The following is a 23,106-nucleotide window of genomic DNA, read 5'->3' as shown; positions in this document are numbered from 1 at the left end:
TGTGTGTGCATGCATAGTCATGTGTGTGCCCCATGCAGATTGGATGTGACTCTAGTTTGATTGAAAATGGATGCGCTAATCAACGTGTGCGTTTGGTGGAGTCAATAAACGTACCCTCCAATCAACATGTACAGCACCAAGCATATGGGATCACAAAGTGTGTGTGTGTGTGTGTGTGTGTGAGTGTGTGTGTGTGTGTGTGTGTGTGAGTGTGTGTGTGTGTGTGTGTGAGTGTGTGTGTGTGTGTGTGTGTGTGTGCATGCATCAGGAGGTGCAGAAACTCATAAGACCTGAAGTGTTAATTAAAGCGTGACCCTGGGACAGGAGCGAGCGAGCGAGTGTGCAGACGAGTGAGAGAGCGAGGATGAGGAGGAGGACAGATCTGACATTGTGATTGGCTGAAAGGCAGGGGGAGACTGTGAGAGATGGAGGGGGGATTGCATTTGGCCCATTTCCTGAACAATATGACAGATGTGGACGGCCTTGACGTCCTGAATAGCTAATGTTTAAGAATAAGAACATCCTTTTTTTATCATTATAAACGACTCCTTTGAAGAAAGCAACAGCAACAATGGAAGTGCCCGAATGAATTCAGTGATATATCAATACGTTGAGGCTGATGCAGCTTCCTCCCCCTCTTTGTCATCGATCGCCATCTAAAAACGTTTATACTTTCGCCGGACTGCATTCCCTCACCTCGGTGATTGTGAACGCTGCAGTTTAGTGTGAAACACCTCAGAGACTCGTTCCTTGATCCCTGGAGAGTCGTCGTGTTTCAGGCAAATGTCAGCGAGCATGCTCAGTCTTCCTTATTTACTTATTTTAGTTTAGCGAGCTGGGAGAAGTAGTCCCCCATGTTGCCGTTCACCGTAATGAAGAGGTGCCACCTAATGCCACGGCACACAGTGGATCTTTTAATATGATGGGTTTAAATAACGAGAGCTCTGGCGTGGAAGCACAAGATGTTCTCCACCGTGGATATGTGGACAACGGATCGCTTCTCATTAAAAAAATTATTCAAAAGTAAAAAACAAATTCAAAAGTCTGCGGGTTTTAAACTTTTTCTGTCACCCTTTCATCCTCGCCGCCGTCCTGCAAACACATTCGTTACAAACCAAAAATTATAAAGTATTTATTTAAATGTCTTCATCATGATCAGAGGTCTTCAGCGTTTTCAGCGTTTTCAGCGGTGGAGGGACCCCCTATTACACATCCTATAAGATGTGTTCCTTATATATCCGGGCCAGTAATAATGTGTATTGTGTTGTATAAAGGTACTTTGTAATGATGGATGGAATGCTTCGCCATCAAAATAACATAATATTAAACAAACAGGAACAATTATATTTGCTTATTATAGGTTGGATTCATGTTAAGGTTTCGATTTTTGGACATATTTAAAAAAGTTTGGGATAAAATAATTTCGAGAAGCCCCTGTAGTAACTCTGCGGACCCTCTAGGGGTCCTGGACCCCCTGCAGTAACTGTGGACCCTCTAGGGGTCCCGGACCCCCTGTAGTAACTGTGGACCCTCTAGGGGTCCCGGACCCCCTGTAGTAACTCTGCGGACCCTCTAGGGGTCCTGGACCCCCTGCAGTAACTGTGGACCCTCTAGGGGTCCTGGACCCCCTGCAGTAACTGTGGACCCTCTAGGGGTCCTGGACCCCCTGCAGTAACTCTGCGGACCCTCTAGGGGTCCGGACCCCTGTTGAAGATCTCTGATCCAGATCTTTACATAAACATAAACTATACTGATGGTTAAAGTTGGACTGTTTGAGGTCCTAATCAGTCTTAATAACCTCGCCAACACGTGTTTGACTAATCAGATTCGTTTCTCCTTTAATGCGTCCGGATTTAAGGAAGATCAATAATATAAATAAACATCCACATAGAGACACATTAAAAAAAGGCTCGACTGCTCTCCTCTCTGCCAGGCTGTCTGTTGATTTGTGCATCTTTCTCTCTGCCTGTCTGATATCTGTACATCAATCCCCCCGTTTGTTTTTTCCCTCTCCAGCCGCAGGAGCTGACGGATATTCTGGAGATCAGCAACATGGTGTTCACCAGTCTGTTCGGCCTGGAGATGCTGCTGAAGCTCATGGCTCTCGGCCTCTTCGGCTACATCAAGAACCCCTACAACGGCTTCGACAGCATCATCGTCATCATCAGGTGTGTGTGTGGGGGGGGGTGGGGGGGGGGGGGGATGATTGACTGTTAGTTTACCCCCAAAATGGGAGTTCTGTCAGAAGATATTCATCAGAGTCAAACTGTCAAAGTGTCCCTGCGGCTCTGGCTCTATTCACTCCATGATGTAGTACTACAAGCTGAATGAAGTATCTGTTGTGTACTTGCCAGTATCTCTCACCTCTTTTGTTGGCCGTCAAGTTGTAAAACAGCGTGTAAAACACATTCCTTCTTCTCAGAAAGAAAAGGACCTGGATAACGTATTGATTCCTTAGCTCTGGTGCATTGAGTTAAAGTTCCCGATTGTCGCGGGTGTTTCAGTGTGTGGGAGCTAGCCGGCGAGGCCGAGGGAGGCCTGTCGGTGCTGCGGACCTTCCGCCTGCTGAGGGTGCTGAAGCTGGTCCGCTTCCTGCCGGCCCTGCGGAGGCAGCTGGTGGTGCTGGTGAAGACCATGGACAACGTGGCCACCTTCTGCATGCTGCTGATGCTCTTCATCTTCATATTCAGGTAGATCTCTCCCTTCCTCTAAAAGCAGCCCTGCAGGCTGAGATAATCTGTTTTCTCAGCTTTTTTTTCTCCTAAGATTTAATTATAACTTGCAAAAAAAAAACACTCACAATCACTACAATCTGACCTTTTTCTTCCAGGAGATATTATCACATGCGTCATCACCTTTTTACACAATTATTCACACCGGCAGCATGACGGATCCATATTAAATGACTAATGAAAATGATGTTTGTGTTGCAGTATCTTGGGGATGCATTTGTTCGGCTGTAAATTTGGTTTACGTCAAGACGGTGGAGACACGCTACCTGACAGGAAGAACTTTGACTCTCTGCTGTGGGCGACTGTCACTGTGTTTCAGGTCAGACACACACACACACACACTCTCCTTCACACACACACCAACACACAATACTTCATTCAGAGGACTTTCCCCACATTCATGAACTGCCGTGATTTTAAAGTAATTGGGATGCGGCTCAAAAACAACAGCTGCGGCTGTCACCAGGAGTTAGCCCTGACGAGGCTCCGTGTTATTTCATTTGTTCCAATTTGGAAGTGCTCACTTGATTTCAACGAAATAGAGAAACTCTCCCCGTGGGCAGGCTTCACATGCAGAGTGGGAGGAAGAGTAATGAAACCGGCTCTCCACAGGAGCTCGTTTAACACTGATGAGCATCATTACGGTTCAACAAGGAGATGTTCCTCCACCGTTCTCCTTCCTCTGCAGATCCTCACCCAGGAGGACTGGAACGCCGTGCTCTACAACGGGATGGCGTCCACCACGCCGCTCGCCGCCCTCTATTTCGTGGCCCTCATGACCTTCGGCAACTACGTCCTCTTCAACCTCCTCGTGGCCATCCTGGTGGAGGGCTTTCAGGCCGAAGTAAGGGGCAAAGATGCCGTTTTCCTTTAAAGCTACTCAGGAGAACGAGCCGAGTTGAGCTCCGTTGTGCTGATGGAACCAAAGCTGCCTACAAGAGAATAATCTCCACCATCCTGCCTGTGTGGTTTCTCCCCTCGCTCTCTTCATCCAGCACTCTCCCTCTATCTCTCACTCTCTTTCCCTCTCACTGACACACACACAAACACACACACACACACACACACACACACACACTACTCTCCAGGGTAGGATGTGTTTGATATCGCCTGCCATTCACAGTTGGTGAGCTTTTGTTGTTTAGTTTTCATCTTTTATCTCCAGCATCAGAGACTACTTGCTCTCCCCCCCTCACAAAGACACAAACACACAAACACACACACACACACACACACACACACACACACACACACAAACACACACACACACACACACACACACACACACACACACACACACACACAAACACACACACACACACACACACACACACACATAGATACCCTTTGCCAAAGCTGTCTGCCTCCATCTTTCTGGCGTGGATTTTAATTAAATTCAGTAAAGCTTTATTGGCGTGAGTACAGGAGCTCGCTGCCAAAGCCGTGGACATAACTCAACTGAGAACGCTTCAGATCCGTCTTTCCCTACTTCCCCCCCCCCGTCTCTGTCTCTGCTGCCCTACCTGCTCCTATTTTTTTTTTTACAGCAAGTCAACGACAGCGAGAACGGGGTGAAGGCGAGGCTGATGATGAAACATTGTGATGCTGTGGTGATGATGATGTGTGTTTGTCTGCGTTTCCAGGGCGACGCCAACAGATCCGAGGCAGATGACGAGAGACTGTCGCTGTCGTTGGAGGACGAGGAGAAGCTGAGAGAGCTGTATGCTGCAGGTAGAAACTGGACACATGGGAACACACACACTCACACACAATCCCTTGGAAGAAGTGTGTGTTTGCACCGCTAAATGCTGGGTACAGCTTGCTCTCCACTGATGGTCGTTGTATACACAAGCCTTACTCAGGGATGCAACTATGACTTGGCAGATGTATTGCTCAGGTCCCAGAGGAAGCAACAATGGAGGCCAAGCAATCTGTCTCTACCTGTTGCTTATAATAACATTGTACTCACCAAATTAAAGATTAGAGATCGTAGAACGGAACGACGTCTCCTAAAATGTGTCAGATAGGACCAGAAATACAAGCTGGCAGATGATCTTGCAGGTTATAAACACACGGCAACAGTAATATGATTAGTATTAAACAACTTCCTGGTTCCACTGTAACCTTTCATACGATCATGTTGAAGGAACCCAAACCTTCTGTAAAATCGTCTATTCATTTGATTACTTTCCTTTGTTGCCTCTCACTCTCTTTCTTCCCAATTTCTACACTGCCCTAAAAAATGATCTTAAAAGGAAAAGAAATAATGAATTCAGCCAGAAATATTCTTATTTTTAAATGGAATAGTTTTCATGATAATGTTGAATAACTATTGGTATCTTTTAAATCTGAACTATGTGTACCATTAAATTATAAAATGTATACTGCTTCCCAAACCTCATCATAAACAATACAAACCATGGCTGTGTGTGTGTGTGTGTGTGTGTGTGTGTGTGTGTGTGTGTGTGTGTGTGTGTGTGTGTGCAGAGGTCAAGATCCAGGCCATGATGCTGAGCCCCAACGGGCTCCTGAACCCGAAGGCCTCCATGCCCCACCTCCTTCCTCCTCCGTCTCCTCCTCCTCCTCTTCCTCTGCCGGTCATCACGCACACTGCGGCCACGCCCACCATCAACGCCGGCCAGTCACGTCGGGCGAGCGCCGTTTCCATGGAGATCCACAGCCTTGAGCAGAGGTCACCGGTGAGTCTTCTCCTGATATAAGTATCGGTAATAAAGCTGATTTATGAACGCACTCAAACTGAGAATGATGAAATGTATTCAAACGGAGACAAAGCTGAGCTTTAAATATGAGATTCCATGAATATCTCTAAAAAAAACAGATGATTTGTGATTGTTTTATGTTAGCTTAGCGATAATAACAGATAATAAAATAAGTCATCTTTATGACCTTCAGTGTTTTCAACAAAACCCCTCGTGGGCTTTTTTTAAGACCCAACAAATGACTTAATGCATAAAACATTTCTGTGGCCGCCGGTTATGTTTCATGTGTCATCGCAGGAGAGAGATCGGTTATTTTGGAGGTGTGACGGGGAGGTTAACCCCGGTGTTTTCCACCGTCACTGCCTGATAACTGGCAGTTTCTCTCCAGCTGTGGATGTTTGAGTGGCTGGCCTCATCATAGTCACGTCTTTCTGCCCTTTTTTCACATTTCACATGGTTGTAAATGACTTCTTCTTACAAAGTAACGTCGGATTCTAGTTTGAATCCGGTTTCACACCGAACACTGCACATGGTGTTAACGGTACAAACAGCGTTTTTGGTGAATGACTATCGACTACATTTGTTCTCTAAATAGTTTGTCATATGGAGAAATGTTTATTTACCATTTGTTTATCCAGCTTAGTCAGAGTTTAGGAGCGTTTGTTCTGATGAACTGGACCTCCCCGCTTATGCAAACTCTAAATCTAAATCACGATTGTGTTCTGGTTAATCACCCTAATCCCAAACCCGGCTGATGGATGGTGTTTGAAGTTGCCTTCTCAGGTTCCGTGGGACTGCGGCTCAGAGAGCCGGCGCTCCAGCTGGACCAGCATGGGCCGGGCGCCCAGCCTCCACAGGAAGAGCCAGTCGGGGGAGATGGAGTCCCTGCTGTCTGACACCCACACCAGCTCCGACGTCAGCAGCCGGGAGCCGTCCCTGGACCAGCCGGACTACCTGCAGGTGCCCATGCTGCACCCGGCCGACTGCAACGGCACCACCTATCAGCTCCCGGACGACGCGCTGCTCACCACGCTCTGCCACGGCGACGTGGAGGAGGAGGACATGGAGGAGGTGCGGCTCTCTGCGTTTTTTAAAACGTGGACGTTATTCTGTTATTTCCAATTAAAACAAGTTCACAGGAAAATGCTTCTGCATGTTCAGAAGTTCAAACAATGCTGCTAATTATCTCACGGATGCATAAATTCCAAATGAGTGCCCTTGGACACGTATGTAACTTTGAACATATTTAATTAGCTGGATTTAAATCATGAGCAGGATTGAGGAAATATTGGGAACGCTGCTGAGTTTGCTAGTGTGATTCTGTGTTTTCCATGTCAGACAATTCAAATGTTACTGGTCTCTGACCTGCATGTAGATCGTTAGTGTTCAGTCACAACGCTTTACTCCACGTGTCAACGTTCGCCCGTAGACGCACACCTCAACATCAACGTTGAACCCGAATGGTCACATGGCACAGCCCCACAGCGGACTGGAGGAGCCGGCCTTGGGATCGCACCACCTGATTAGTGCACGTCCCGCTACGCCCCCCGAACCACAACCTCTGTCTACAATTCTCAATTATAACACGACCGCTGGATGGTTTTGCTTATTTAATAAGCGGACATAATGATACAGAAAATGAACAAATTAAGAAACAGTGTGTGTGTGTGTGTGTGTGTGTATGTGTGTGTGTGTGTGTGTGTGTGTGTGTGTGCTCCTTCCAGAGTGTCTTAAAGAAGCTGAAGAAGATGCTGGAGCCATATGAGCCTCAGTGGTGCCTGGAGCATGAAGACTGGGCTCTCTATCTGTTCGCTCCGCACAACCGGTAAATACACACTCCACACACACACACACACACACACACACACACACACACACACACACACACACACACATACACACACTCTATACATCACACAGCATCTAATCTTCTCCCGAGTGGCCCGGGTGGCTTCGACCACAGCATGTGTGAACATTCACAGCCGACGTGTGAAGGTTAGAGCCGAGGCTCGGTCCTCCGATGTTCCTCTTTATCAATTACAGCCGGCCGAGTGGAAACGCATTAATATTCATGTTGACTAAAGCAGTGATGTAGCAAACACTCATTTATTCTCTCTCTCTCTCTCTCTCTCTCTCTCTCTCTCTCTCTCTCTCTCTCTCTCTCTCTCTCAGGCTCAGGTTGTGGTGTCAGAGGGTCATAGGTCACAAGATGTTTGATCACATCATCCTCCTCTTCATCTTCCTGAATTGCATCACCATTGCATTGGAGAGACCTGACATCCCGTCCAACAGCATGGTAGCACACACACATGCAAACACACACATCCACGTGTTTCCCCTATACTTGTGAGGACCCTCGTTGACGTACAGCACCGTTATAACAAGATGCTTCACCTTTAATCCAGATTTAACGTTTGTAATTTCACACCGACGTGGTCCTTGTCTGGTATCACGTCTTATCTGATGTTTTATTGACATGATTTCTATCTTCCTTGTGTTTTTTTTTTAACTAACTAATAAAGTTGCCTCGCCTGAAGCTAAATATGATTCTCACCTTAATGCTAACATCCAGCCTGAAGCCCAAACATCCCTGTAAATGTGGACCGGACTAAAACGCAATCAGTCCTCACAAAGATAGAAACACAACACACACACACACACACACACACACACACACACACAAACAGAAGCTGTCGATTACAGCAGAGCTCACGCTCGTTGCTGATGTAACAGCAGTTTGGGAGTCATTTTAAGAACATGTGCTGTTCTCAGGATGTTTATTATGTTTGTACTACAATCGTAATGGCTTTTTCATTTCATCACATTATGTAACACGTACTTAAACTACTGGAGAACAAAATCCTTAAATGTGTGTGTGTGTGTGTGTGTGTGTGTGTGTGTGTGTGACAGGAGCGGGTGTTCCTCAGTGTGTCCAATTACATCTTCACTGTGATCTTCGTGGGTGAAATGATGATCAAGGTAACAAGTTTCCTCAACGAGCACTCGACTCCAAACTCATTTTCTCATCTCACTTATAAGAGAGCAATTTTCTTCCTGAGTGGGGATCAGAATTGCTTTTTAAACTCATATTATTGTATTATTTCAGTCATCAGTGCGTGTATGTGTGTGTGTGTGTGTGTGTGAAGGTGGTAGCTCTGGGCTTCTACTTTGGAAAGGGTGTGTACCTGCAGAGCAGCTGGAACGTCCTGGACGGGCTGCTGGTCTTCGTGTCCCTGGTGGACATCCTGGTCTCCGTGGCGTCAGCGGGCGGGAATCGAATCTTAGGCATGCTCCGCGTGCTACGACTGCTCCGCACGCTGCGACCTCTCAGGTGGGACGACGTCTTCTTCTTGGGTTTACAGCATTAATACCTGTGTACCTGTGTAGCATGTGTGTGTGTGTGTGTGTGTGTGTGTGTTGCAGGGTGATAAGTCGGGCTCCTGGTCTCAAGCTGGTGGTGGAGACTCTGATCACATCTCTTAGACCCATCGGGAATATTGTCCTCATCTGCTGTGCTTTTTTCATCGTGTTTGGAATTCTGGGAGTTCAGGTAAACATCCACACTGCCTACCCCCCCCCTCCCCTTGTTGAAGATTAAGCCTCATTATTCTAGCTTTGTTGCGTTGAAAAATATTTATTTTCACCCGGATTTGCATGCCCAAACATCCCAAAGCTTGTTGTCTTTTCTGCTGTAAGAAGATACTGATCACCGCGGTTTAGAATGAACATCCCAGAAAAGCTTCAGGTAATAAAATGTGGAGGGAAAGTGGGGAGGAAATGCAAATGAGCTGCTGATTATCTGCTGAGTCCCGGGAAGTAATTAAAAATACAACGGTTGAACTGCAGAGGGATTGTGCTGAAAAAGTGTTTTTGAAATTGGATTTTCACCTGTATTTCTATTATTCTATAATATCATTAATGAATTCAGTTTTCTTTATTATTCATTTAATCACGTTTTAATATTCATAAACTGATGAAATATATTTAAACTGAAATTAAAAAAAAGCAGAGGGTATAAAAGGAAGGAATCAATATGATTGTCATGTTATGAAAGAGTGTTTCCCAATCCGGGGGGTCCCGAGATAGATCCCTGAGGTACTAAATTATTCAAGGTGTATTATTTGTGTTTCGTGTTTCATCTTTTTTAAATCCCTTCAAAGATCCTTCAAGTCATCTTTGAGGGTAAAGTGCTGTTTAGTTGAACTCACATCCACATCACTTCATTTTAAGAGGTCACAAGAAGCCGAAATGTATTTTTAAATATTAATTTCAGTGGCATTTTGCTTCCAAAAGTCATCCACTGCAGAGGACTTCTGTAAACTCTCGTCTCCTCTGCAGTATTTTCTATTTTTGCAAATATTCAAATCAATGCGTGCACAGGAAATAGAAGCTAATATAAACAGATATATCTCTCAAAAATACTCCTCCACTAAAAAAAACCAGCCTTCATGCTGGAGCGCTTCATGGCTGGAGAGCATCCTGGACCAGATGGTGCTGGATGGATATCTCAGCTGCAACATGGAGTAGGCCTGCAGGCACTCGCTGAGTCATTTACTGTAGAGTGATGCACGGGAGCTTTGTTTACACGGCTTGTATCTGTGTGCACATCTGTCTGTGAATCCAGCTGTTTAAAGGGAAGTTCTTCCACTGTGACGGCCTCGATGTCAGCAGCATCACCAACAAGACCCAGTGTCTGGGGGCGGGCTACCGCTGGGTCCGACGCAAGTACAACTTTGACAACCTGGGACAGGTTAGTCCCACACACACACACACACACACACACACACACACACCTGCTCTTACAAAGTGATGGACGCTGTGTTATGTGTCACTCTTCCAGGCGCTGATGTCACTGTTTGTGCTGTCGTGTAAAGACGGCTGGGTCAGCATCATGTATGACGGCCTGGATGCTGTTGCCGTGGACCAGCAGGTGAACACACAAACACACACACACACACACACACACACACACACACACACACACACACACACACACACACACACAGAGAGAGGGAGGTTGTTGGAAGTAAAAAGAAAGAAAATGGTATATGTTTCGGGAGCCATCCGAACCGTTCAGCAGATGAAAACCCTATTTCCCCGTGTTCTGGTCCTGCTTCATGTCGTCTCAGGGACCATGTTGTTGATTTCAAACAGAAAGGGGGATATTTCAGGAGTGAAGGGAGGCCTAAGGAAAGAAAAAGCAGATGGATAAATAGATGTGAGTTGACAGTGCAGTGCTGATTCAGGATTTCTATTGTCTCCTTGTTTATGCTCTCCTCTTCTTCCTCTCCACCCCTCCTCACCCTCTTCGGTCCTCCTCCTCTTGTCTTTTTTTGTCCCGATGTCACCCCTCCTCCTCCTCCTTCTCCTGCTCTCTTCCATTATGTCTCTCCGCAGCCAATAAGAAACAACAACCCCTGGATGCTGCTGTTTTTCATCTCCTTCCTCCTCATCGTCAGCTTCTTTGTGCTCAACATGTTTGTGGGCGTGGTGGTGGAGAACTTCCACAAGTGTCGCCAGCAGCAGGAGGAGGAGGAGGCCCGGCTGAGGGAGGAGAAGCGGCAGAAGCGGCTGGAGAAGAGGAGGAGAAGTGAGATAATGGGGAAGGGGAGGAGAGGGGACGAGAGACGTTCGGCATGTGGCCAAAAGTTTGTGGACACATGAATATTACACCCATATGTGAATATGTCGGTCCAAAAGCATGAACGTGCTGCCATAACATCCTCCGCTCTGTAGGTCGGCTTCACACAGGGTTTCCTCCCGCTGTCCAATCAGTGAGAGTTCTGGCTACATGGCAGCTATAGGATCCGCCTCCTAATCGGTGTGTCAATGTCCACTGAACCCGTGACTGCAGCTTCTCACTCTCGGCTTATGTGCCGTTATTGGCCCTGCTGTCAATATGACACGGACACAAAATGAGGACAGGATGGCTGGGCGAGCCGTGGAGAGTATTTCAAATCACCACAAACTCTCTGACACCACATTGACCACGAATCAGTTGCAAACACGTCATCCAGCGAATACGCCAAACCGCTGTTAAAGAATATTGGAAAGGCTTAAATACTTCCAATGAACATTAGAAATGTAACCAGCATGCAGGTCTGCCGGGTCCAGCTCATCCCAAAGGTCTCATCACAGGCCGGTCAGGTTCTTGCACACCAACCGTTTCTTTCTGGACCTTCGTGCAAACTGAAATCCAAACATCCCCAAAGCACACTATTGTCTCTGTTAACTGTTATTGTATGCTGTGGCTTTAATATTTGCTTAATTAGGAACCGTAATTTGAAGTAATGGATACCAAAAATAAACTAAACACATCCTTGTGGTGTATCGTAGCTTTAACATTGCAAAGACACACACACTATAAACCTCTTTTCCCCGCATGTATGAGTACATGCATCATTTCTTTATCACATTTCTACTGCACACACACACACACACACACACACACACACACACACACACACACACACACACACTCATTTCGGTCTCACTCCGTCCTTCACTCTGCAGTGTAATCTCTCCTAGTGCTTCCTTCTGAGTCAGTTCAACGTCTGGCAGCAGACAGCGAGCGTTTCTGCCCAAAGACACCTTGAGGTGCCATGCAGGATCCGTGTGTGTGTGTGTGTGTGTGTGTGTTTGTGATGGATAGGATTGAATTCCTGAGGTGGCACTTTTAGTCTACACACACACACACACACGTGCACACTCACACAAACATATGCACACTCTCACAGAAAGCCGTGCGTCACTTGGCACCCACTTCATCCGTGACTTCATAGCCCTCGTCGTATTTTTTCTGAGTGGCATTTTAATGACCGTGTGTGTGTGTGTGTGTGTGTGTGTGTGTGTGTGTGTGTGTGTGTGCAGGGGCCCAGGAGAAGCCCTACTACGCCGACTACTCCCCGCTGCGTCGGTCCATCCACACCGTGTGCACCAGCCACTACCTGGACCTCTTCATCACCATCATCATCTTCACAAACCTCCTCACCATGAGCATGGAGCACTACAAGCAGCCTCAGGTAACCATGGCAACACATTCTACCACCTGCCCCAGAACCATAGTAATGAATGCGGTGGTACAGTAGACTACAGCGTGTGTGTGTGTGCGTGTGTGTGTGTGTCCCGCAGTACTTCGAGGAGATCCTGAAATACTGCAATTATGTCTTCACGGTGGTCTTCGTCATCGAGGCCATCCTCAAGCTCATCGCTTTTGGCCTGCGCCGCTTTTTCAAAGAGAGGTATTCGTCAATACAATACACACACACACACACACACACACACGGCTTCATCCTGAGAGAAACTGAAATGGTGTGTGTGTGTGTGTGTGTGTGTGTGTGTGTGTGTGTGTGTGTGTGTGTGAAGATGGAACCAGTTGGACCTTGCTATTGTGTTGATGTCCATCATGGGAATCACACTGGAGGAAATCGATCTGAATGCTTCCCTGCCCATCAACCCCACCATCATACGCATCATGAGAGTCCTCCGGATAACCAGAGGTACACACACACACACACACACACACACACACACACACACACACACAAATAAAACACACCTGATTTGTTGCTGCTGACACGTCACCCTGTTTCAGTGCTGAAGCTGCTGAAGATGGCGACAGGAATGAGATCTCTGCTGGACACGGTGATGCAAGCTCTGCCTCAGGTAAGAAGCAGCACAATGAGTCTCTTTAACCACTGCAGACAGATTGTTTTATTCAGCGATTCATCAGCGCCGGCATTGACAACCCCCCCCCCACCCTCGTAATTCACTAACAATCTCCCAACAGACAGTTCAGCGACACCAAATTACCAGCAAACGAGCGCAATGACATCCTCATGCTTTCGCTAAAGGCTAATGGCTGATCCACGTTAATGCATCAGGCTGGCTGATAAATCACCAGCTCAATCCTAACTTTATGGCACATAAGTTCTGAGCTGCTTTGGCGTGATTGTTTTTGCTGCCGGGCGTCTGTCAGAAGATAAAATATGAAGGAGAAAGTCCAGCTGAAAGCTTATCATCACAAAGACACCGCGCAGCAATTTATTCTCCTTTGAGGCAGGATTGTAAAACTCTGTCAAGACGTCACAGCGGCAGTATTTCTCTCTCCGCTGGTCGGATGCTTTGAGAGTAAAACCAGCCTCGGGTTCCACCAGGTCTGCATGCGATCGGCCATCGCGGAGCATTTCCCGATGGCACTGCTCTGCGATGCGGCAAAAGTGATTTATGAGGCTTGATTCGAGTTTTTTTACCTCGATGACACCTGTCTCAAAGACAAACGCTGCATTTCTTTGATGCAGTGCTGTTATTGGTCTAAATGAGACGTTCACGGGTCTAAACCATCAGCTGGGATGTTCACACGTTTAACGGCTTTGCTCCGGGGATGAGGCGGTCGCTTCACCCCTTTGAATAGCCTGAAATATCACAACTATTAGATGGATTGTTATGACATTTCTCTGCTAGTCATCATCCCCAGAGGATAAACCCTAATTCTGTCCTTTCCTCTACATATATGTCCAAAACCATGACTTGTTCTCCTCAAGATTGTAGAAGCTTCAGTGTTGTTTTTAATCACATTTTAATTGGTCTATACTTTGGTTTTATGGCCACATATCTGCAAAGCGAATGACGTTCCCGTCAGCCTCGAATTTGCACATTTTGGCAAACAGACTAACACAGACAACGTTCCTGCTAAATATCAGCATGTTGACGCGACCATTTCACTCAAAGCACGGCTGTGACTCACCAACACTGGTTTGAAGACGAGATGTGGTGGACCCTCATTGGACCCCCGGGACAGGAATGAGAGAGTAGAGAGATATATGATATATATAGTATATGAGAATGAGTATGCATTGATGTTTTTAATAAAAAATCAGAGCTTCTCTCTGCTGTCACTCTGAGATCCCGTGTTCCTCTACATGTGGTCCAACAAAACAAAGTAGGACTCCTTAGTGCAGCAAAGTACCCATGATCCCTCACTTCCGCGGCAACGATTGGCTTTGAAGTGACAGATCCCTGCGGGGACCGAACCCAGGTCTTTGCGGTGCTGTCTGAGTGCACTTAGGTGTAAATAGGTGTATCCGTCATGTAATGGGACAGCTCCATAGCTCCCACCACGGAGCACGCCAACGCCCAGAATTACACTAAACAGGTTTGTGGTTCATGGCGGTCCAGGCTCCTCGCGTTCCTCGAACTGAAGTCTGAATCTGATTCATCTCAGGGATCGTCACGGCAACGAACAGGTTTCTAAGATGTAGAACACATCAATGCAATGAGGCTCAGCAGTCACTGTCTCTCTACCTGTTTGCGTCTCTCTCGGTGTATACTGTACATGTCTTTTTTTCTGTGTATCATACCCTGTATATATCTGTGTGTGTGTGTGTGTGTGTGTGTGTGTGTGTGTGTGTGTAACATGTCTGTCTAGGTGGGGAATCTGGGTCTGCTCTTCATGTTGCTGTTCTTCATCTATGCAGCTCTGGGAGTTGAGCTCTTTGGAAAACTGGGTTAGTGTGTGTGTGTGTGTGTGTGTGTGTGTGTGTGTGTGTACGTGCATGCATGCGTGGTATGTGCCAGCACGTGAGTGTGTGCATGCATGTAAATCGATGCGGATGCACAGACGTGTGTGTGTGTGTGTGTGTGTGTGTGTGTGTGTGTGTGTGACGGTGTGGGTCTCCGTAGATTGCGTAACACGCATACTTTCTGTTGTTACATGCATTAATGATGCCAATTTATAATCTAAGCAAAGTCCTCTTTCTTCTCCTCTCCCCCTCGCCTTTCCGCTCACACCTCCTGCCTCTAACGCCGTCTCCCTCCTTTCTCTCCTCCTTTCAGAGTGTTCCGACGAGAACCCGTGCGAGGGTCTCAGTCGCCACGCTACCTTTGACAACTTCGGCATGGCTTTCCTCACACTCTTCAGGGTGTCGACCGGGGACAACTGGAATGGGATTATGAAGGTTATTCCTCTTCCTCTCCTTTTTATTTTTTAAGACGATGGAGGGACTGGAAAGTCTGTGTTTGTGTGCATATGGGGTTATGAGACAGGCATTCAGCAGAGAGGTTTCCTGTTTTTATGACTAAGAGCTGCTGACATTAGAGGTTTAGGGGAGTGACGGGCTCAGAGTCTGTTCACACTCAGATCCACATCTCCCCCTGTTGGAGAAGAGAGGGAGTAAAACTGTAGGTCATTCACATGGCTGAATCCCACCTTAAATCCATGTCTCATGGCTTTCCAACCCCGTCCTCTCCTCGCGGTGCAGGACACGCTGCGAGAGTGTCAGCCGCAGGAACGCCACTGCCTCACCTACCTGCCGCTGATCTCGCCCGTCTACTTCGTCACCTTCGTCCTGACGGCCCAGTTCGTGCTGGTCAACGTGGTCGTGGCCGTCCTGATGAAGCACCTGGAGGAGAGCAACAAGGAGGCGCAGCTGGAGGAGATGGAGGAGAGGAAGGAGAAGGAGGAGATGAGGGAGAGGGAGGAGGCCAGCCGCCGCGCTGCAGCCGCGGGCGGAGACCCCAGCGTGGACACACCTGCCCAGGTAAGCGGACAACACGTTTTCTCTGTGGAGGGAGGGGCAATGATGGCGACGGTGGTGATGATCTTTGTGTGGCAGGTGCAGGTTGAGGATGAGGACTGTTCCCATGGCAACCTGCAGAGCATAGGACGCATGATGTCTCTCCCTAGCGACAGCTACGTTCAGCCACTCAGATGCTCTCCTTATCCTCCCATTTGCCACGAGGCGTACGCCAGCTACAGCTACTCAGGTAATTTGGTTGTTTGTAGCCAATTAAACTGGAGGAACAGTTCTCACTGCTGTAACCACTAACTGATTGCTGGGATGCTTGTTGCTCCCATAAATAGCTGCCGTCATCGACCTGAAGGAGGTTTTTATTTTTAGATGTTGGTGGGACTCGTGTATTCTTACAAAGCACATGGGTGACATGTTTTGGTCCCATCCTACCCATCTAAACAGCACAACTCTGAATTTCTATTTGCACATTATGAATGACCTTTTGACCTCGATTACGTAAAACAGTGCTCACGATCACAAAGATATACTGTAGTTTGTGATATAAAGTTGAAAACCTCATATATGTTATATTATCTACATTCATCCTATTGGAAGATGGGAATATTCCCTTGTGGCCTTTTTTTCAGCTGCGGATTAATGCGCGTGTGTGTGTGTGTGTGTGTGTATGTGTGTGTAAGCTACATATTTGTGTTCATGGACTCAAGGATGATCTGATATGATTTTAGAGGTCAAAGGTCAAAGTCACTGTGACTTCACATCCTTCCTGTGACATCATGGGAACGCCTTGAGCAAATTTCTTCAAATTTGGCACAAGCGTCCACTTGGGACTCAAGATTTTGTCGGTCAAAGGTCACCGCGTCCTCACGGCTCAACTCAATAATTCATATGCTAATCGCGTCAAGTGTCTTGTCGGATAAAGTCATGCAGCGATGACATTTTGGAAAGACATGGCTGTAATGTGACTAGTCGGCGGAGGCATACAACCGCAATGCGCAAATCATCATCCCCGTCGTGTCCATGTGATCGCTGCCACTCTTTCATTCCCCAGGCTCCATGTCGTCTCTGGGCTCCAGCGGAGCCGGCTCGCTGCTGCAGGTTCCAGGAGCTCTGCCGGCCATCAGCCACGCTTCACTGGGGAGCGGACGCAGCGCCAGGCCCAAGATCTGCCTCAGCACCTCTCAGAGCATCGACCGGCATTACCCGCAGAGACTCAGTCCGGCCGACAGCGTGGAGGGGTACCGGTTAAGTCCGGCTCACAGGATAAACAGACTCAGCTCGGCTCACAGCATCGACGGGTACAGGTTCAGTCCGGCCCGCCGGATAAGCAGACACAGACTCAGCTCTACTCGCAGCATGGACGGGTACCGGCTCCACCCGGACCACAACGCAGAGAGACCCAAACTCACGTCCAGCCACAGCATAGACAGACGCTCCTCCCTCAGACTGAGCCCCGCCCACAACGCCAGCAGGCGCCCTTCCCACTTCCTCAGTCCTGAGGACAGTTTAGACAGGAACATGCTGAGTCCCTCTTACGTCCCAGATCACTCGGTCCTGAAGAGACCGGCATCCTTCCACACTTCAAGCAGACAGTTACGGAGACAGGTGTGTAAAGGACTTTTACTACCTTTCTATGCATATTATGCAACATTTTGAATATTAATGAGGATTGTGTCTGCAGGCGGCCGTTCGCTCCGACTCTCTGGATCAGAGCGGTTCAGCTGATGATCTGGCGGAGCCTCACCTCGCCGCGCCCGCCGCTTGTTCCACGCCACCACGCCAGCGGTCGTCCAGTGTGCACACACTGAAATACACACACCCCCAGAGGGTCATCTCATGCCGGGGCCACAGTGGAACCACTGGGCAAGAACGTGCACCTGAACAGGCCATCTGTGGCTCGCAGCCGGAGACCGATGTGGAGGAGAGGCCGTCCGGTCTGAAGGTCCCCGGCGGCGAGTCCGCTTCATCAGCGCCGCTCTGCGGCTCCAGAGCGGCCGGCCCCGCCCCCGCCGCCACCGCCCCCCAGCTAGACGACGCAGACGAGGAAGTCAGTCGTATCAACAGCTCTGTTCACGCACACCCGCGCACACAACTCCCTCCCAGCTGCTCGCACAAAAGCAGACATCTCACCCCGAGCCCCGTGGAGCACAGGACCCGCGTCAGCCAATCAGTGTCCCCGGTTTCAGCCCGGAACAGGAAGCAGAGGATGAGCCCGCCGCCAGGAGAGGAGCCGGTTATCATGGCAACGCAGTTCATGGACAGCAGTGTGGAGCTCAGGAGGCGGACTCTGTCGTTTGACGCCACCACCCCGTCGCCCAATCAGGCGGAGGGAAGCTCTGTGGACGACTAGACGAACTCACGGTCGCTGGGTTTGGTTGTTCTGTTAAAAAGGGGAGGAGCCTGATGTGCTACTGAAGCACACAAGAGGGGTGGGGAGCCGCAATTCAAAATCAGGAAGGATGCCCCGTTTCCTGTTTTGGGACACGCCCCTCCCTCGCCCTCGTCCCGTCCAATCACAAGATTTTCACAGGGTGTTTGAGCAGAAATCTTTCAGACTGAGTGTGAATGTGTTCAAAGACTTTAAAGGTTGTGCTGTTTGCGCACAAGATGCACACAAGAAGAGGTTTCCTTTTCTTCTATCATAATCTAGCTTTAGTTCAGACATAGTAGCCACGCCCCTCTATATTTACTCAACGTTAACCTCCCCTTGCTTGCTGTCCCTGCTCCGCCCCCTCCTCCACCTCAAGCCTCGGTCAGAGTACAAAACATGTTGACTAGCCCTTATTTTACTCAGACATTCATTTCTAGATCGATTGATTAATTCCCTATAATGTTTGACGAGGAAAAGCTGAGTGTCTTCACATTTGGGAGGCTTGAATCATCAAACCGTGAAAATGGATTGTCCAAAAAAAATCTGTTTCTCGGCCAATTCCCCAGCCAATTAATTAAACTGTTTTCTCAGCTAATCCAGCCTCATAATAACTTTTTATTTTGCCAGTACTGTTAACTTTTAGTAAAATTCCCTTATTTCATGCTCTGTGGTGCAGAAATGAACAAAAAAAATTATAATTTTAAGTGATAAACCCTCAAAAGCTAAAGCCGACCAAGAATTTTATATAAAAATGCTTCATTTGTAATTGCGCGCTGATGTAGATCGACGCAGGCACCTTTTTGTTGGAGAAAGAAAACTAAATTACACAGCAGCAAAAAGGAGAATCTTATCACTAACACGGGTGGAAGTTTTTGCTTTCACATCCAACTAATCTTCCTATTTTTCCTACCTCTTTCATACTTACAGCAAACTGCCACAGGAAGTCGCTGATCAGACTCCTGATCAATCCAGACATCTTTGGTTTTAGAAACCTCCCTCCAGCTTGAATGATTCATCCCCACAGTCAGTTTAAAATACAAAGAGTGTAGTGTGACCTTGGCTTTAGTAGTTTCTACCTCTCTCTTTTCCGAATCCATTCGAATGTTCGGTCATCTTAGTTTCTCACCCCTTCCACTTTCCTTTCTCTCTGTCTTAGTATTCTCAGGGTAGCGGTAGTTCAGAAGCAGGTGAGTATGAAGCACGTGATCACAGGTCTGCAGAGTTAGAGTGCCCCCTGCTGTCTGAAGCTGGAGCTGGTCCATCTGGCCTGACGCTGGAAGAGATGTACGGGTGAAATTCAGACAGAAGCAGATGTAAAAGAAGGGCTTATTCAGGTTATTAACGGTGTGTAAAACTTTGTAGAAAAATAAAAAGGTAAGATTATATTTTATTAACACAGCAGCAATGATATGAGAACTGCAAAGGTGAATTTCTACATTTTTGAATGTCAATCTATCTGCTGGGCATGAATGATTTATGTGTAATAGGATGTTGATTATAATAATAATGATGATGATAATGATGATGACGACGACTCTGGATGATGCAAATGTTCATAATATTGCTTAATGTTCCTGCGGAAGGAAAGCAGGGAATGATATACAGCAAGCTCACCTGCAGTAACATGATTGGACAGTGCTGGAATAAAACCACTTCCTGTCTGACTCAAGTTTGACTCCATAACTTTACTTTCAGTGGTGTAACACTTTGTTTCAATATGTATATTTGTATTTGCAGTTTAAGTATGTATTCCTGTTTGATTAAACACTACACAACACTACACACACACACACACACACACATCACTACACAACACTACACTCACGTCCACTGTGATAACTTCTGGGCTTCGCATACTTACTCAACCAAAAACGATGATGATGATGTGTGACATCATCATGTATATATAGTATATACTATACTATGAGATTTTAGGACTTGCAGGCCTCCTCAGGGGCTTGGATGGGTGAGTGAAGGGTTTACACTTTTTTTACTATACTATCATTTTTCTACTTTTTTTACGTACTATACTATGCCTTTTTATCGCTTTTTTCTACTTTTTTAACGTACTATACTATGCCTTTTTATCGTTTTTTTCTACTTTTTTAACGTACTATACTATGCCTTTTTATCGTTTTTTTCTACTTTTTTAACGTATTATACTATGCCTTTTTATCATTTTTTTCTACTTTTTTTACGTACTATACTATGCCTTTTTATCGTTTTTTTCAACTTTTTTAACGTACTATACTATGCCTTTTTATCTACTTTTTTAACGTACTATACTATGCCTTTTTTGTCACTTTTTAACGTACTATACTATGCCTTTTTTGTCACTTTTTAACGTACTATACTATGCCTTTTTTGTCACTTTTTACCGTACTATACTATGCCTTTTTTGTCACTTTTTAACGTACTATACTATGCCTTTTTTGTCACTTTTTAACATACTATACTATGCCTTTTTTGTCACTTTTTACTGTACTATGCCTTTTTTGTCACTTTTTGACATACTATACTATGCCTTTTTTGTCACTTTTTAACATACTATACTATGCCTTTTTATCGTTTTTTTCTACTTTTTTAACATACTATACTATGCCTTTTTTTTTCACTTTTTGACATACTATACTATGCCTTTTTTGTCACTTTTTAACATACTATACTATGCCTTTTTATCGTTTTTTTCTACTTTTGTAACGTACTATACTATGCCTTTTTATCGTTTTTTTCTACTTTTTTAACGTACTATACTATGCCTTTTTATCGCTTTTTTCTACTTTTTTAACGTACTATACTATGCCTTTTTTTCGTTTTTTTCTACTTTTTTAACGTATTATACTATGCCTTTTTATCATTTTTTCTACTTTTTTAACGTACTATACTATGCCTTTTTGGTCACTTTTTACCGTACTCTACTATGCCTTTTTTGTCACTTTTTACCGTACTATGCCTTTTTTGTCACTTTTTGACATACTATACTATGCCTTTTTTGTCACTTTTTAACATACTATACTATGCCTTTTTATCGTTTTTTTCTACTTTTTTAACATACTATACTATGCCTTTTTTGTCACTTTTTGACATACTATACTATGCCTTTTTTGTCACTTTTTAACATACTATACTATGCCTTTTTATCGTTTTTTTCTACTTTTGTAACGTACTATACTATGCCTTTTTATCGTTTTTTTCTACTTTTTTAACGTACTATACTATGCCTTTTTATCGCTTTTTTCTACTTTTGTAACGTACTATACTATGCCTTTTTATCGTTTTTTTCTACTTTTTTAACGTATTATACTATGCCTTTTTATCGTTTTTTTCTACTTTTTTAACGTATTATACTATGCCTTTTTATCATTTTTTTCTACTTTTTTAACGTACTATACTATGCCTTTTTATTATTTTTTTCTACTTTTTTAAAGTACTATACTATGCCTTTTTGGTCACTTTTTACCGTACTATACTATGCCTTTTTTGTCACTTTTTATCGTACTCTACTATGCCTTTTTTGTCACTTTTTAACATACTATACTATGCCTTTTTTGTCACTTTTTACCGTACTATGCCTTTTTTGTCACTTTTTGACATACTATACTATGTCTTTTTTGTCACTTTTTAACATACTATACTATGCCTTTTTATCGTTTTTTTCTACTTTTTTAACATACTATACTATGCCTTTTTTGTCACTTTTTGACATACTATACTATGCCTTTTTTGTCACTTTTGTAACGTACTATACTATGCCTTTTTATCGTTTTTTTCTACTTTTTTAACGTACTATACTATGCCTTTTTATCGCTTTTTTCTACTTTTGTAACGTACTATACTATGCCTTTTTATCGTTTTTTTCTACTTTTTTAACGTACTATACTATGCCTTTTTATCTACTTTTTTAACGTACTATACTATGCCTTTTTTGTCACTTTTTAACGTACTATACTATGCCTTTTTTGTCACTTTTTAACGTACTATACTATGCCTTTTTTGTCACTTTTTACCGTACTATACTATGCCTTTTTTGTCACTTTTTAACGTACTATACTATGCCTTTTTTGTCACTTTTTAACATACTATACTATGCCTTTTTTGTCACTTTTTACTGTACTATGCCTTTTTTGTCACTTTTTGACATACTATACTATGCCTTTTTTGTCACTTTTTAACATACTATACTATGCCTTTTTATCGTTTTTTTCTACTTTTTTAACATACTATACTATGCCTTTTTTTTTCACTTTTTGACATACTATACTATGCCTTTTTTGTCACTTTTTAACATACTATACTATGCCTTTTTATCGTTTTTTTCTACTTTTGTAACGTACTATACTATGCCTTTTTATCGTTTTTTTCTACTTTTTTAACGTACTATACTATGCCTTTTTATCGCTTTTTTCTACTTTTTTAACGTACTATACTATGCCTTTTTTTCGTTTTTTTCTACTTTTTTAACGTATTATACTATGCCTTTTTATCATTTTTTCTACTTTTTTAACGTACTATACTATGCCTTTTTGGTCACTTTTTACCGTACTCTACTATGCCTTTTTTGTCACTTTTTACCGTACTATGCCTTTTTTGTCACTTTTTGACATACTATACTATGCCTTTTTTGTCACTTTTTAACATACTATACTATGCCTTTTTATCGTTTTTTTCTACTTTTTTAACATACTATACTATGCCTTTTTTGTCACTTTTTGACATACTATACTATGCCTTTTTTGTCACTTTTTAACATACTA

General features: G+C 44.9%; 1 protein-coding gene across 2 annotated transcripts in view; it reads left to right on the top strand.

Moving 5' to 3' along the window:
* Positions 1-20,034, top strand: part of LOC311011496 (voltage-dependent T-type calcium channel subunit alpha-1H-like) — a 28,425-nt gene extending 8,391 nt beyond the window's left edge. The window contains exons 9-33 of one of the 2 annotated variants that reach the window (XM_084006469.1): positions 2,017-2,168; positions 2,505-2,690; positions 2,934-3,051; positions 3,421-3,576; positions 4,376-4,463; positions 5,220-5,431; positions 6,236-6,523; positions 7,177-7,277; positions 7,625-7,748; positions 8,363-8,431; positions 8,599-8,783; positions 8,876-9,002; positions 10,077-10,202; positions 10,293-10,382; positions 10,850-11,042; positions 12,323-12,474; positions 12,584-12,693; positions 12,818-12,951; positions 13,047-13,117; positions 14,880-14,958; positions 15,287-15,408; positions 15,712-15,990; positions 16,066-16,216; positions 17,033-17,586; positions 17,663-20,034. In XM_084006469.1, the coding sequence (XP_083862595.1) occupies positions 2,017-2,168; positions 2,505-2,690; positions 2,934-3,051; positions 3,421-3,576; positions 4,376-4,463; positions 5,220-5,431; positions 6,236-6,523; positions 7,177-7,277; positions 7,625-7,748; positions 8,363-8,431; positions 8,599-8,783; positions 8,876-9,002; positions 10,077-10,202; positions 10,293-10,382; positions 10,850-11,042; positions 12,323-12,474; positions 12,584-12,693; positions 12,818-12,951; positions 13,047-13,117; positions 14,880-14,958; positions 15,287-15,408; positions 15,712-15,990; positions 16,066-16,216; positions 17,033-17,586; positions 17,663-18,331 (4,536 nt within the window). In that variant the 3' untranslated portion in view covers positions 18,332-20,034. Of the gene's footprint in view, positions 1-2,016; positions 2,169-2,504; positions 2,691-2,933; positions 3,052-3,420; positions 3,577-4,375; positions 4,464-5,219; positions 5,432-6,223; positions 6,524-7,176; positions 7,278-7,624; positions 7,749-8,362; positions 8,432-8,598; positions 8,784-8,875; positions 9,003-10,076; positions 10,203-10,292; positions 10,383-10,849; positions 11,043-12,322; positions 12,475-12,583; positions 12,694-12,817; positions 12,952-13,046; positions 13,118-14,879; positions 14,959-15,286; positions 15,409-15,711; positions 15,991-16,065; positions 16,217-17,032; positions 17,587-17,662 lie in introns of both variants that reach the window. The other variant, XM_084006468.1, reaches the window with a different exon arrangement.
* The last annotated feature ends 3,072 nt before the right edge of the window (positions 20,035-23,106 follow it).

The sequence above is a fragment of the Eutrigla gurnardus genome, assembly GCF_963514095.1.
Source record: "Eutrigla gurnardus genome assembly, chromosome: 3".
NCBI classification, from domain to species: domain Eukaryota; kingdom Metazoa; phylum Chordata; class Actinopteri; order Perciformes; family Triglidae; genus Eutrigla; species Eutrigla gurnardus.
The sequence above is the reverse complement of the archived record's forward strand: the minus strand, read 5'-3'. Positions and strand labels throughout refer to the sequence as shown.